This window comes from Rhinopithecus roxellana, chromosome 12, assembly GCF_007565055.1.
Source record: "Rhinopithecus roxellana isolate Shanxi Qingling chromosome 12, ASM756505v1, whole genome shotgun sequence".
NCBI lineage: Eukaryota > Metazoa > Chordata > Mammalia > Primates > Cercopithecidae > Rhinopithecus > Rhinopithecus roxellana.
In genome coordinates this window covers 79552275-79568563 of record NC_044560.1, presented here as the reverse complement: position 1 = coordinate 79568563, position 16289 = coordinate 79552275, and the positions used below count along the sequence as shown (strand labels likewise).

Here is a 16289-nt window from a genome sequence, read left to right as displayed (position 1 = left end):
TGACTCTGGGTGGTGTCAGAATTTGAATGTTAGACAAAGAATTGGTGTTGGAGAGTTGCTTGGTATTCAGCAAACTCTATAGATTTTGTGCCAGAATAAAAATACCATAAAGGGCTGGCCTGGAGTAAAACTCAGAGTGTCTGGAAATGGGAGGCTCTACTCGCCTGTGTACTGGCTGTCACACTGCCCATTGTTTTCTGATTCCAGGTCTCCTCTTAGAGTGAGAGAGGACTGAAAATTTAGAGGAAAGAGAAGCTCTGATGACAGACCTTCTCTTTCCACAGCTGCCACCACAGGATTCCCACCGACTCACAATCATGCCCACTAGACACTGATGCATCCATACCCCTCTCAGGACAAGGCACCACCCTCAGGAACTTCCCAGCATTTTTGATTCTAGCATTTCTTGTAAAAATCCTACAAAAGTGTCTACAAGTCTCCTGGCATATTCCCGTTCCCCAGACACTGAATCTGCAGCAGCAACCTGTTTTCCCCACCAATTTAGGGTTCTGGGCCACTTGTTCATAATCTCACGTGCCTGCATGGACCTAGAAATAAATAGCACAAACCGATCTTTCAGCTTACATATTGCACTTACCCCCACCCATAGAGTTTTTTCCTTTCAACTTTTAATTTTAGTTCAGAGGTACACATGTAAGTTTATTACATAGGTAAAATTGTGTCATGAAAGTTTGATATAGATTATTTTTTCACTGAGGCACTAAGCATAACACCAAATGGGTATTTTATTATTATTATTATTTAATTTTTTAAATTTTTTTTTTGAGATGGAGTTTCGCTGTTGTCCAGGCAGGGGTGCAATGGTGTGATCTCCGTTCACTGCAGCCTCCGCCTCCTGGGTTCAAGTGATTCTCCTGCGTCAGCCTCCCAAGTAGTTGGGATTACAGGTGCCTGCCATCACGCCCAGCTAAGTTTTATATTTTTAGTAGAGATAGGGTTTCACTATGTTGGCCAGGCTGGTCTCGAATTCCTGACTCAGGTGATCTTCCCAACTCGGCCTTCCAAAGTGCTGGTATTACAGGCATGAGCCACCGTGCCTGGCCCAAATAGGTCTTTGTCCTGCCAACCTCAACTAGGCCTGTGTCTGTTTTTCCCCTCTTTGCATCCATGTGTTCTTATTTAGCTCTTACTTAAAAATGAGATAGTGCATTTGTTTTTCTCTTTCTGCATTAGTTTCCTTTTTTTTTTTTTTTTTTTTTTTTGAGGCGGACTCTCGCTCTGTCACTCAGGCTGGAGTGCAAGTGGCACGATCTCGCCTCACTGCAACCTCTGCCTCCCAGGTTCAAGTGATTCTTCTGCCTCAGCCTCCCGAGTAACAGATTACAGGCATGTGCCACCACGCCTGGCTAATTTTGTATTTTGTTGTTCATCAAGGATATTAGCCTGAAGTTTTCTGTGTTTTGTCTCTGCCAGGTTTTGGTATCAGAATGATGCTGTTATATAAAAAGCTGGGGAGAAGTCCCTTAATTTTTTGTAATAGTTTTAGAAGGCATTGTATCAGCTTTTCTTTTTACACTTGGTAGAATTCAGCTGTGAATTTTCTGGTGTTGGGTTTTTTTAGTTGGTAGCCTATTTACTACTAACTTAATTTGGAGCTTGTTACTGATCTATTTAGGGCTTCAACTTGTTTAGTCTTGAGAGAATTTATTTGTCTAGAAATTTATCCATTTCCTTTAGATTTTCTATTTTTGTGTATAGAGGTGTCTATAGTAAACTTCAATAGCTATTTGTTATTTTTGTGGGGTCAGTGGTAATGTCCCTGCCGTCTTTTTTTTTTTTTTTTTTTTTTTAATGAGATGGAGTCTCACTCTATTGCCCAGGCTGGAGTACAGTGGCGTGATCTTGTCTCTGCAACCTCTGCCTCCGGGGTTTAAGCAATTCTCCTACGTCAGCCTTTCAAGTAGCTGGGATTACAGGTGTATGCCACCACACCTGGCCTAATTTTTGTATTTTTAGTAGAGATGGGGTTTCACCATGTTGGTCAGGCTGGTCTCGAACTCCTGACCTCAGATGAGACACCTGCCTTGGCCTCCCAAAGTGCTGGGATTACAGGCATGAGCCACTGTGCCTGGCCCCTGTTGTCCTTTTTTTTTTTTTTTAGGCGGAATCTCACTCTGTCACCTAGGCTCAAGTGCAGTGGAATGATCTCAGATTACTGCAACTGTCACTTTCCTGGTTTAAGCAATTATGTGCTTAAATCTGCTGTTTACAAAATGAAGGGGGCCAGCCCCTCCACAATCTGTGGGTTCTCGTCAGGTGGGACCAGAGACTGAGAAAAGAAGTAAAATACAGAGACAAAGTATAGAGAAAGAAAAGTGTGCCTAGGGGACTGGTACTGCTCAGTATAAGGAGGACCCGCATCCTCCCTCTGGCACTGGTGTCTGAGTTCCCTCAGCATTTATTGATCATGATCTCTTCCAGGTAATGATATGGCAGGACAATAGGGTAATAGGGTAATAGTGGGGAGAGCCTCTGAACAAAGGTCTCTGTGTCATAAATAAGTTTAAAGAAAGGTGCTGTGCCTTGATGTGCACGCACACAAACATCTCGCATCTCAAACATTTCGCATCTTGGTGCAATAAAGAGCAGTATTGCTGCCAGCATGTCTCACCTCCAACCTTAGAATAAAGAGCAGGATTGCTGCCAGCTTGTCTCACCTCCAGCCCTAAGACAGTTTCTCCTGTCTCAGTGAATAGAACATACAATTGGGTTTTACACCAAGACATTCTATTCCCAGGGACAAGCAGAAGACAGATGCCTTCCTCTTATCTCAACTGCAAAGAGGCCTTCCTCTTTTACTAATCCTCCTCAGCACAGACTCTTTACGGGTGTCAGGCCGGGGGACGTCAGGCCAGGGGGATGGTCAGGTCTTTCCCTTCCCACGAGGCCATATCTCAGGCTATCACATAGGGAAAAACCTTGGACAATACCTGGCTTTCCTAGGCAAAGGTCCCTGTAGCCTTCCGCAGTGTGTTGTGTCCCTAGGTACTTGAGATTAGAGAACAACGATGACTTTTAACAAGCATACTGCCTTCAAGCACTTTTTTAACAAAGCACATCCTGCACAGCCCTAAATCCATTAGACCTTAAGTCAGCACAGCACATGTCTCTGGGGGTACAAGGTTAAGGCTAAGGTTACAGATTAACAACATCTCAAGACAAAAGAATTTCTCTTAGTACAAAACACATGGAGTCTCTTATGTCTACTTCTTTCTACATAGACACAGTAACAGTCTGATCTTTCTTTTCCCCACACAAAAGACAGAAAAAACCTGGTCTGTTTTAGGATCTACCTCTTTCCTTAAATGTTCAGTTCCATTATGTCACATTTAAGCATGAGTGACACCATTTTGGTTAGGTTTGTCTGTTTGAACCTAGTGCACAAGCTCAGTCCAGAATAATGTCCTCCAATAATTTTGTTTAAAATTGTTTCCCTTTTTGGTCAGAGTGTGACCAAAACTCTGGGCCTTAGTGCCATTCTCAGTTTTCATCCTTTTTGGGTTTGTCCTTCTCTTTTTTTTTTTTTTTTTTTTTTGAGACAGAGTCTCTCTCTCTCACCCAGGCAACCTCTGCCTCCCGGGTTCAAGTAATTCTCCTGCCTCAGCCTCCAAAGTAGCTGGGACTACAGGCGTGTGCCACCTCGCCTGGGTAATCTTTGTATTTTTAGTAGAGATGGGGTTTCAACCTGTTGGCCAGGCTGGTTGGTCTCGAACTCCTTACCTCAGGTGATCCACCTGCCTTGGCCTTCCAAAGTGCTAGGATTACAGGTGTGAGCCAAGGCACCTGACCCTCTGTCGTCATTTTTAATTGTGCTTATTTGGATCTTCTATTCTTCACTAATCTTGCTAGTGGTTTATCTTCTTAATTTTTTTTCAAAGATTTAGCTCCTGGATTACTTGATATTTTCTATGACTTTTCATATCTAAATCTCCTTCAGTTCAGATCTAATTTTGGTTATTTCTTGTCTGCTGCTAGCTTGGGAGTTGGTTTTCTCTTGCTTGCTTGCTTGATTGATTGATTGAAACAGTCTTGCTGTGTTGCCTAGCCTGGAGTGCAATGGCACAATCTTGGCTCGCAGCAACCTCTGCCTCCCGGGTTCAAGGGATTCTCCTGCCTCAGCCTCCTGAGTAGCTGAGATGACAGGCGAGTGCCACCATGCCTGTCTAATTTTTGTATTTTTAGTAGAGACAAGGTTTTACCTCCCAGGCTGGTCTTGAACTCAAGTGATTCGCCTTTCTTGGCCTCCCAAAGTGTTGGGATTACAAGAGTGAGCCACCGTACCCGGCCTCATTCATTTATTTATGATGTTAGGTATTTAAATTGATTTCTGAGTTTTTGATGTGAGTAGTTAGTGCTATAAATTTCCTTCTTAACACTGCCTTGGCTGTGTTGTAGCGATTCTGGTTTGTGTATCTTTGTTCTTATTTGTTTCAAAGAACTTACTGATTTCTGCTTAATTTTATTATTTATCCAAAAGTCATTCAAGTGAACGTTTTTAAATTGTTCATGTAATTGTATAATTTGAAGTGGTTTTCTTTGTATTCAGTGATATTTTTGCCAAGCTGTGGCCTAAGTGTGTGTTTGGTATGACTTTGGGAAAATTGAATTTGCTGAGGACTGTTTTATTTCTGATTGTGTGGTCAATTTTGTATGTGAGTATGTGACATGTGGTGATGAGAAGAATGTATACTGTGTTGATTTCAGTTGAACAGTTCTATAGGTGCCAGTTAGGACTATTTGGTCAAATGTTGAGTTTAGGTCCTGATATCTTTGTTATTTTTTTGCTCCAGTGATCTGACTAATAGTGTCTGTGGGGTGTTGTAGTCTCCCACTATTATGGTGTCAGAATCCAACTCTCTTCATAGGTCTCTAATTATTCATATGCATTCATGGATTTTTTTAGAACACCTTTCTGTCTTCTGCTTTTTTCTTTAGTGTGCCCAAGGCTGCTCCTTAGATGCCTAAACCTAGAGTCTACTGAAATTCAGATGTCCAAGAGATCAAGAACCTGTCCAGAGATTTAGCTGTTTTTGTTTTTGGTTTGAGATGGAGTCTCAAACGCCACTCTGACGCCCAGGCTGGAGTGCAGTGGCACGATCTCAGCTCACTGCAACCTCTGCCTCCTGGGTTCAAGCGATTCTCCTGCCTCAGCCTCCTTAGTGGCTGGGATTACAGGTGCACACCACCACACCTGGCTAATTTTGTATTTTTAGTAGAAACAGGGCTTCACCGTGATGGCCAGGCTGGTCTCCTGACCTCAAGTGATCTAACCACCTCGGCCTCGTAAAGTGCAGGGATTAAAGGCATGAGCTACCGTGCCTGGTCGAGATTTGGCTGTTATGGGAGAAAATATAAATTAGAAATTTATATTTCTATATTTTATTAATTTATTATTAATCATTAATAATATTAATAATTACTACTAATGTATATTAGTCTTTATTTTCTTACCTCATAATAAGGGAGGATATTTTGTTCATCTCTCTTTATTGAAGCATTTTGATTATATGTAGATATTCTCTGCTTTTTGAAATACACGTAAATCATATTTACAGCTAAAGAAACCTTTTGTCATTCTTTCTGTCTCAGGATTGTCTATCTAGGTATCTAGGACCACAGAACCATTGCAGTGTTTTTGCTTTGGCAAAGTTTTTTTTTTTTTTTTTTTTTTTTTTAAGGCGGAGTCTTGCTCGTCGCCCAGGCTGGAGTGCAACGGCGTGATCTCGTCTCACTGCAACCTCCGCTTCCCACGTCCACACCATTCTCCTGCCTCAGCCTCCGGAGTAACTGGGACTACAGGCGCCCGCCACCACGCCTGGCTAATTTTTTATTTTTAGTAGAGATGGGACTTCACCATGTTAGCCAGGATGGTCTCGATCTCCTGACCTTGTGATCCGCCCACCTCGACCTCCCAAAGTGCTGGGATTACAGGCGTGAGCCACCGCGCCAGACCCCAAAGTTGTGTTTTTTTTTTCAGTCTCTTAAAGTAGATACAGATTTGTTTAGAAACTTATTTTAAGAGCACACAAAAAGTGGAGCACAAAGATAGGATTAAACTTACCAATACAGAATGATAAAGACTAAAAGATGCTGAGGAAGTTTCTTTGACAAAAAAACTGATTATCCAAGGTAATTATCCAATATTTGCAGGCTGAAGTACTTACACTGCAAAAGAAAGAACAGTTCTGTGTATAAACTCAACAGTGGAGTCAGTGGTTATGCTTTGGTTCCTATTTACTACTTCAAAACAATTAGCATGGTTATGTGTAGTGTTTGTAGACAACTTGCCTTCATATGAATTATACAGTATTTTCTTTCTTTCTTTTTTTTTTTTTTAGACGGAGTCTTGCTCTCTTGCCCATGCTGGAGTGCAGTGGCATGATCTCAGCTCACTGCAATGTCCACCTCCTGGGTTCAAACGATTCTCCCACCTCAGCCTCCTGAGTAGCTAGGGTTACGGGCATGAGCCACTGTGCCCGTCCTAAATTGTGTGGTATTTTCTACAATAGTATGAATATAAGACCACAATATTTAGGATGAATGTCTTAGTCATTTTAATATTAGTCATACTTTTGAAATATAAAGTATTTTAACTAAATTATGGTTACAGAAAATTTTTAAAAATTCTACATTATTACTGGTACATTAAAATTATTTATGCTTAGATGTTTATGTCTAATATCCAAAAAAATTCACTACAAAATTGTTGTGGTAGATATTAGCCTGACATGCATATTAATTTACCCAATAGATGTAGGTAAGCATGATTTCAGTGTCTTTTATTTTACTAAACTTGAATACTGCTATTACAGTACAAATAAACGTGATGGGTAATGTGACCATGCAAGAAATGTAGTAGCTTTTCAGTTAGCTATGTTGTAAGCTCAAATATATTTTACTACATAAACAAAGTCAGATTCCAATTCTTCATCAAAAAGTGTTGGTGAAGACTGGGTGAGGTGGCTCACTTCTTTAATCCTAGCACTTTGGGAGGCCAAGGCAGACAGATCACTTGAGGTCAGGAGTTTGAGACCAGCCTGGCTAACATGGTGAAACCCTGTCTCTACTAAAAATACAAAAATTAGCGGAGGGTGGTGGTGGGCGCCTATAATTCTAGCTACTCAGGAGACTGAGGAAGGAGAATTGCTTCAACTTGGAAGGCGGAGGTTGCAGTGAGCTGAGGTCACGCCACTACACTCCAGCGTATGTGAGAGAGCAAGACTCTGTCTCAAAAAAAAAAATTAAAACTAAAAAGTGCTGTTGGAAATTGTCAGATGTATTCCAATATAAATCCCCCATTTAATGGCTAGGAGATAAGAGAGCAGCAGAGATAAAAGAGAAATTTTATAAAATTTTGCTGAGGATATGTCCCCTTTCTTCATAATACTCATGCTTATCATGCTGAGAGTGGCTGTGCAGTTTGGGTGTTTAGAGAGATGTTTATTTTAGGGGAACATTTTCTGGCCAACATGATCAATCTTATATCTAATCTGAGTTTTTTTTTTTAAAGATGGCTCTTCTTTTGTACTCTCAGTATAATTTGGCTAAGATGAAGAGCGATTTTTCTCTCCAGTGCTTTGGGTGTCTGTTTCAGAAGCCCTATTACTATCCCATGGTGTCTGTGAATGAGGTGGGCTGTCAAAGGGAGAACTCTTTATGTGGACTCATGCTGAAAATCCAGCAGTATTTTTTTTTCATGTCACCATTATAAATAGAAACTGAAGCTGAAACAATGCTCCCATTCCCATTATCATGAAGGTGCAATTTTACCTAGGAGGGCTGAAGGCTCTCCTGCAGCTCAGGCTTCGTTACCTGATGTGGGACTGGAGTGCTGCTCTGGCAGTTGGGGTTCATGTAAGATGTGAGCTGCCAGCTATGAGCCCTGTGGTAGGAGTCAAGAGAGGACACTGGCTGTCAGAAAAGGGCAAGCAGAGTCTAGTAAATTGCAAAATTACCTCCTGTCATGAGGATGTGAAAAGTTAATTTTGTCATTGAATATAAACAATTAGCATACACGGATCGCCTCCCCCATTACCAGGTGAATTTAGGATGAACCATGTATTACATGGTGCTGTGAATTCTTTTACTTGTGGACTAATTATGGGAGTGTCTTTTTGTCTTTGCAATCTCTTTTTTTTTTTTTTTTTTGAGACGGAGTCTCGCTCTGTCGCCCAGGCTGGAGTGCAGTGACCGGATCTCAGCTCACTGCAAGCTTCGCCTCCCGGGTTTACGCCATTCTCCTGCCTCAGCCTCCCGAGTAGCTGGGACTACAGGCGCCAGCCACCTCGCCTGGCTAGCTTTTTGTATTTTTTTTTTTTTTTTTTTTTTTTTTTTTTTTTTTTTTTTTTTTTTTTTGAGACGGAGTCTTGCTCTGCCGCCCAGGCTGGAGTGCAGTGGCCGGCTCTCAGCTCACTGCAAGCTCCGCCTCCCGGGTTCACGCCATTCTCCTGTCTCAGCCTCCCGAGTAGCTGGGACTACAGGCGCCCGCCTCGTCGCCCGGCTAGTTTTTTGTATTTTTTAGTAGAGACGGGGTTTCACCGTATTAGCCAGGATGGTCTCGATCTCCTGACCTCGTGATCCGCCCGTCTCGGCCTCCCAAAGTGCTGGGATTACAGGCTTGAGCCACCGCGCCCGGCCAGCTTTTTGTATTTTTTAGTAGAGACGGGGTTTCACCGTGTTAGCCAGGATGGTCTTGAACTCCTGACCTCGTGATCCGCCCGTCTCGGCCTCCCAAAGTGCTGGGATTACAGGCTTGAGCCACCGCGCCCGGCCTGCAATCTCTTAAGAAGATTGACTGTGATGCATGTCACATTCTGGTTTAATTGTGTAATGAAATAGTTTACTTTCTGTTCTATCATTTTGGAGTTTCTCTAGGGCTGGAGAAATTTTTTCTTTTAATTATATTTTCCAAACATTGTCTAGAATTACTAGACATAATATAAACACATACGGTTCCAGCCAAACTTTACTCTAGAGGGGGCTTTTCCTCTCAGGCTTCCAGTCACTTCAGATTTCTACAAACTTCACAGGGTAGCAGTCAGCCATTTTACCTCTTATTTTGTCTGGCCCCACCTTGAAGTCTGGCCTCACAGAACTGACTGATTGGAAGTTTTGACTGGTGAATCTGTTACATTTTTTAGAGCTGGTGCTCACAATTTTCTGAAACGCGAAAGCAGATAAAATTGGAAAAATAAAGTATGTATTTTAGCATCTTAATTTTTAAATTTTCTGTTAAACCAATACTTGAAGAGACATTTTGTTTAGCAATTTGTTTTCTATTCCTGCAGATCCAGTAGTTGCTCCACAAGTCACAAAGAAGTAAATATGAACACAATAAAAATTTCTTTAAACTACATTAAATTCTTTCTGTATCTCTCTCATCTGTCAATATTTAGTATTCTGTACATTTTTTTAAAAACCAAGGACAGAGAAACGAAAGATGAAATAACAATGCTGAGTCCTTAATCTAAATCCTGGGAATTATTAAACATCTGTGCTAACTCCCAGTTTGTTATGAGAATTAAATCACATAATGTGTTATTCCAAGCATAGTGCTCTGTGACATACTCTTGAGCACAGGCGTTGCTACTTTCTTTTGCCTCTGTAAACTTTACAGAACCAGCAAAGAGTATGATACTTAAAGATGGAGATTAGTTGTCTTCATTTGTGCCAGAAGTATTTGTGTTGTGACAAGAGTGCTGAGTGTAAGGGACAGTGCCTGCTTCTCTAACTAATTCTAATGATGAGCCTAGAAGAAACAACATCAGCATTGACTGGGGACTTATTTAAAACACACATTCATGAACCCTTTGTAAACCTACAGAATCAAATTACATAGGGAAGGTCCAAAGTTACCAAGTGATTTATATGCTTATTAAATATTACAAGACAACTGGGCATGGTGGCTCATGCCTGTATTCCAGCATTTTGGGAGACCGAGGTGGGTGGATCACCTGAAGTCAGGAGTTCGAGAGCAGCCTGTCCAACATGGTAAAACCCCATCTCTACTAAAAGTACAAAAATTAGCCGGGCATGGTGGCAGGTGCCTGTAATCTTAGCTAACTTGGGAGGCTGAGGCCGAAGAATCTCTTGAACCCAGGAGCTGGAGGTTGCGATGAGCAAAGATTGCGCCATTGCACTCCAGCCTGGGTGACAACAGCAAAACACCGTCTTAAAAAAAAAAAAAAAAAAAACATTGCAAGGCAATGCTTAGCTAAATGGTTATCAGCCGGATGAACTTCTATTAGGTTGGTGCAAAAGTTAATTGACATTTTTGCCATTCTAAGTAATGTGGATTACTTAGGTGTAGACACTCAGATTACATGTGTAATTATTAGAAATCCCTTTACTTGTGCCCTCTTCACAGGTTCTGTTTATTGTTTTGTGTGGACATGTTTATGTTGTTTTAATTAAGTTCCTCATGTGACTCTAAGGTAAGGCCAGAATCAACTATGAGGGAGGGGTTCAAGATACATTCATGTGAGTTATGTTTTACTTTTCCACTGAAGGATGGTCACAGGGCCTGTTCTGTTTGGGTTTAGTAAAGACAGGGCAGCATGGCTCATATTACCATTATTGTAGCAGAAATTGCTGGTGTCTGTGGTGAGGAGGGTACCTAAGGACAGGAAAGGAGAAACTTCTATTTTTCACTTCATTGTTTCTGAATCTTTTCTGAAGATTCACCCAGAAATGGGTGGACTTTTTCTGAGGATCTTGGTCCTTCTGCCTGTGGGTGTGGTCATAGCATGGAAACAGGTGGAATGTTCTCAAGATGCAGGTGTAATTAGTCCAGAAAATCTCATCTGAAAATAAATCCCAGAGAAGGAGGAGATAGAGGAAAAAGTGGCACTTTTTTTTCAGCTAAACATGTCTCAAATCAAGAGCTGTGTCCGCTCTGCCTCCTGGAATGCTATGTGTTTAGTACTTGCAAACCTTGCCTTCCATAGTTGTGTTTTTTTCTCTCTAATGAGTTTGTTTTAACTACTTTTAAAAATTCTTGTGATAATCAAGGGTCTCTGAAAAATATTTCTTTCCTATATATCAGAGTCTTTTATGAATTTTTTAAATTATGCCTTTTTATATGCCTTGCAAAATTCTCACCATTAATTCATGATCTGCAGTATTAAAAGTGTTCTTTTTGTGGCTGTTGAACATGGTAAAGTGTGGATACTCAAAGATTACTATTGGGGAAAAGCTGGGATCGTTAGTAAAGGTGGAGAACATGTAATGTTGAAGTTCCATTTGTGTTTGCTATTAGCCCTATGCAGAACAGAATTTAGAAAATGCTTATTTAAACAGGATGGCATTTATTACCCAGAAAGTTCTGAAAAAATATTATCAGGCGATACCTGTTCTCGAGGGTGCTAAAGAAAGATTACTTAAAATCACTATTAAACATTACAGAACATAGAAGATCTTGAATAGAAGATTCCTATATTTTGAGATATCCTGTATCAAGATAGAAGATACCTGTATCTTGAAATTTGCATAAAACTGTTGTTTCCACATGGTTGAATTTAGACTATAATTTACTTATTGGAAACAATATTTCAGCAGTGATGCTGTGTCCTTCTGAGTGTTTTAGAACATCATGAAAATTTGTCCTAGTGCAGTTGATGCTAATGATTCACTCGGTAAAGAGCTCTCTGACAGATTTTTTCACTGTAGTGTTATTTTTTTCTTCGTTATTAAGTATCTTTATGCAGCTGATTGGTATAAATTATCAAATGTAAGCTGGCAGCTGCTCTTCTTTCTTAAGGTTTCTTTCCATATATTTGTCTTTGGAAAATGAAGACTGTCATCTCTCTCTTATAAGCTATGAAAACCGGGGGGAAAAAACAGGTTATTTCACTTATTGGATGTTTGATAAAATATTTTTCTTTGGGGCAAAATCATTGGCATTTCTTGTGAGCTTATTAAAAATTCAGCAACTCAGACTTTATTCCAGATCTTCTGCAAAAAAAAAAAAAGCATAACAAGATTTCCAGTTTATTGTACACATTAAAATTTGAAATATACCTTGTAACTCAACATATCTTTCATCTCAACAGAACTCATTATGTATAATGTGAATATAGCACTCCAGAATGTACATGCTTGTGTTCTTGCCCTTAATTTTATATTTTATTATCCAGAAAAGTATCATATATAAATTGATGTTGTAGATCTTATTCTAGTCTTTTCTCAGAGTTAGAGAATACATCAGAGAATATTTCTGTCTTTAAAATTACTTCATTTGGGTAATTTCATTCACTTTTATAAGTCAGAACTCTTTAGTTATTCATTTCAACTTGAGTCAAATTAAAAATTTTGCCCATGGCCACTTGGTAAATATGTGTGTGTATACTTTTCAGGGACCATTGACATTTATGGATGTGGCCATAGAATTCTCTGTGGAGGAGTGGCAATGCCTGGACACTGCACAGCAGAATTTATATAGGAACGTAATGTTAGAGAACTACAGAAACCTGGTCTTCCTGGGTGAGAATAACTTCAATATACAATTCCTAATATACCCTAAAGATTTCACTTCTTTTTTTTTTTTTTTTTGTAGAATGTTTTTTGGTAATTGATCTTTGTATAAATGAGTATCAGATCTCTATTTCTAAGAAAGTCTTGGGGGCCAACCGCAGTGGCTCATGCCTGTAATCCTAGCACTTTGGGAGGCCAAGGCAGGACTTTGGATCACCTGAGGTCAGGAGTTCAAGACCAGCCTGGCCAACATGGTGAAACCCCATCTCTACTAAAAAAAATACAAAAATTAGCCAGGTGTGGTGGCGCACACCTGTAGTCCCAGCTACTTGGGAGGCTGAAGCAGGAGAATCACTTGAACCCAGGAGGCAGAGGTTGCATTGAGCCGAGATCGCACCACTGCACTTGAGCCTCGGTGGCAGAGTAAGACTCCATCTCAAAAAAAAAAAAAAAGAAAGAAAGAAAGAAAATCTTGGGGATTTGTCAGTGTAGAAAAAAAAAATTCAAGATGTTTCATTTTGATCTGGACTTTTTACATTCCTGAACTGATCTATATCCTTCCCTCTAAATTAGTGGTAATTCCAGAAATTTAGTGGCATAAAATATTGTTTTCTATATCTTAAAATCTAATTGTCATCTCCAGTTTTTGATTCAGTAATACTAAGTAGTAAAATTAAGAACCTACAAATTTAAAAAAGTCAAAATATTTAGAAATTTCTGTTTTAAATTAGTATTTTGTAATTAATTTACTATTCTATTAATTACACTCTCTTTACTGAGCACATTATTTGAAGAATATGAGCAGCATTCATGTTATTTATTTTTAATAAAACAGGTATTGCTGTCTCTAAGCCAGACCTGATCACCTGTCTGGAGCAAGGCAAAGAACCCTGGAATGTGGAGAGACATGAGATGGTGGCCAAACCCACAGGTAGGTGATAGTGAATATAACAGATGACACAGATGAGAGGTCCAAATGTCAAGGAGAAAGTCAGTTTTTGAAATACGATTTGGGGCCGGGTGCAGTGGCTCATGCCTGTAATCCCAGCACTTGGAGAGGCCAAGGCGGGCGAATTACCTAAGGTCGGGTGTTTGAGACCAGGCTGACCAACATGGAAAAACCCCGTCTTTACTAAAAGTACAAAATTAGCTGGGTGTGGTTGCACATGCCTGTAGTCCCAGCTACTCGGGAGGCTGAGGCAGGAGAATCGCTTGAACCCGGGAGGCAGAGGTTGTGGTGAGCTGAGATCGTGCCATTGCACTCCAGCCTGTACAACAAGAGTGAAACTCCATCTCAAATAAATAAATAAATATATAAACGAATAAAAATAAGAAATACAATTTGGGAGTTGTGCTCCAAGAAAAATAGTTTCAGGGAAGCCTGAAGTTTATTTTTTATTTTATTTTTTCTCTTACATAGGGGTATCTTTTGTCTTATCCTTCTAACTTTTCTAAGGAATATACTTTCCCTTCAGTTATCTTTCCAGTTTTCATTGAGAGCCAAAGTCCCCTTTTTGGCATATACAAGACTATAAAATCTGCTTTTTTAATGTTTTGGCAGACACGTAAATATCTGTGAAATTTTAAGAAACTCTATGTTGAACTATTTTTTAAAGTTTTCTTTCTACATCATGTCTGAAATATGTTGAGAATAGTGGTTTCTGTTTCATCTTTTTGTTCATTTTTTTCTGCACATTCCATCCTGTTTTTATTACTATAGTCTTGAAATATAGTTTGCAATTATAAAGTATGTTGTCCTCCTGCTTTGTTCTTTTTCCTCAAGATTGCTTTCATTATTCAGAGCTTATTGAAGTTTCAAGTAAATTTTATGATTGTATTTTTCATTACTGTGAAAACAAATACTGGGATTTTGATAGGGAGTTTATTAAATCTGTAGATCACTTTGGATAATATGTCACTTTAACAGTATTTATTCTTTCAATCCATACACACAAAATATTTTAAACTTTGTGTCTTTTCTAATTTCCTCCATTGATACATCATTTATTGTAAAGGTTTTTTAGATCGTTGGTTAAATTTGTTCTAAGAAATTTATTATTTTAATGCTATTGTCCATGAGATTGTTTTCCTCCTTTATTTTATCAGATAGTTTAAGTTTATGGAAGTTTAAATTTATGGAAGTATAAGTTTATCTTATAAATGTATGTTAATTTTATATTTTGCTAATTTACTGAGTATATTAATTAGTTTAGACATGTTTAAATGTACTGTGTATGATTTTTTATATATGAGATTTTATGATCTACAAACAGCAACTTTTTACCTATTTGTCTTCCATTTTAATGGCTTTAAAAAATTGTTTTGACTATTCTGCTGCATACTTCCAGTGCTATTTTAAAATAGAAGCATTGACACTGGGCACAATATAGTTTTGCACTGGTGTCTGTGAATTTCAAGAAACAAACACCTCTTCAAGTTTTTATCAACTGGTTTCAGGAGGTAAAGATCTTTGTTGGGCTCCCAAGATAATAGGATGCCCTCTGAGTTTGTAATGAAGAGGGGTTGTAGGTTGCTCACAAGGCTGGTATGTCTGCACAAGGGTTTACTTTAGTTGGCTTGTTACAAGGGGATTGTGTAGTTGTAATTTGCATTTTATTTTTGGACAGGCTGAATATCCTTCAGGACTTTGATCTGTAGGGCAGTCACTAGGCAGGTTTCTGTAAGTCATGTCTGCATATGGTAAGCATTACATCAGGATGTGATTGAGTATGGCTTTCACTGAGCATCAAAGAGGATTTTGCCAGGTCACTGTGTGGGTTTCTATGTAGGCAGAACTGGCCTTGAACTGAGTCATGGAACTGCTTCAGGGACCACAGTAAAGGCTAAGGTCTTGCAAACCTGCCTGCATAACTATAAATGGGTATCTTCCTCCAGCCCTGTGGAAGGGCAGGACCTCTCCCAGACTGTGACTAGGAGGAGTATGAGATTGTTACAGGGTAAATTTAATATTCTCAGTGGGACCAAGTTGGGTGGGCTCTTTGGTCTGTAGCCAGGAATAGAGGTGCTATAGTTTGCCACCTGAATGAATGCCTGCCTTCTGAAAAGGATGCGCCTCAGTCTTGGGCATTATCAGTTTCATAACTCCCTTCCTGGATCTCAAAGCTCACTCTCTCTCTTTTTTTTTTTTCTTTTGAGACGGAGTCTCACTGTGTTGCTCAGGCTGGAGTGCAGTGGCACCATCTCAGCTCGCTGCAGCCTCCGCCTCCCAGGTTCAGGTGATACTACTCCCTCAGCCCTCAAGTAGCTGGGATTACAAGCATGTGCCACGATGCCCGGATAATTTTATTTTTGGAAGAGGGGCATGGAGTCTCACTGTGTTACCCGGACTGGAGTGCAATGGCACAATCTCGGCTCACTGCAACCTCCACCTCCCAGGTTCAAGCGATTCTCCTGCCTCCACCTCCCAAGCAGCTGGTACTATATGCACATGCCACCACACCCGGCTAATTTTTGTATTTTTAGTAGAGACGGGGTTTCGCAGTGTTGGTCGGGCTGGTCTCGAACTCCTGACCTCAGGTGATTTGCCCACCTCGACCTCCCAAAGTGCTGGGATTACGGGTGCGAGCCATCCTGCCTGGCTGTGCCTGTATTTTTGTATTTTTAGTAGATATAGGGATTCGTCATGTTGGCCAGGCTGGTCTCGAACTCCTGACCTCAGATGATCCACCCACCTCAGCCTCCGAAAGTGCTGAGGTGACAGGCGTGAGCCACTGCGCCTGGCCTTTTTTGTTTTTTGTTTTTTGTTTTTTTTTTTTTTTGAGACGGAGTCTCATCTC

At 40.1% G+C, this 16289-nt stretch overlaps 1 protein-coding gene across 3 annotated transcripts in view; it reads left to right on the top strand.

Moving 5' to 3' along the window:
• The window catches only part of ZNF724 (zinc finger protein 724), a 53810-nt gene that overhangs the window by 26508 nt on the left and 11013 nt on the right, over window positions 1-16289 (top strand). The window contains exons 2-3 of one of the 3 annotated variants that reach the window (XM_030913526.1): window positions 12375-12501; window positions 13328-13423. In XM_030913526.1, coding sequence (XP_030769386.1) covers window positions 12375-12501; window positions 13328-13423 — 223 coding nt within the window. Of the gene's footprint in view, window positions 1-12374; window positions 12502-13327; window positions 13424-15396; window positions 15450-16289 lie in introns of those variants that run through there. The other 2 variants (XM_030913527.1, XM_030913528.1) reach the window with 2 other exon arrangements.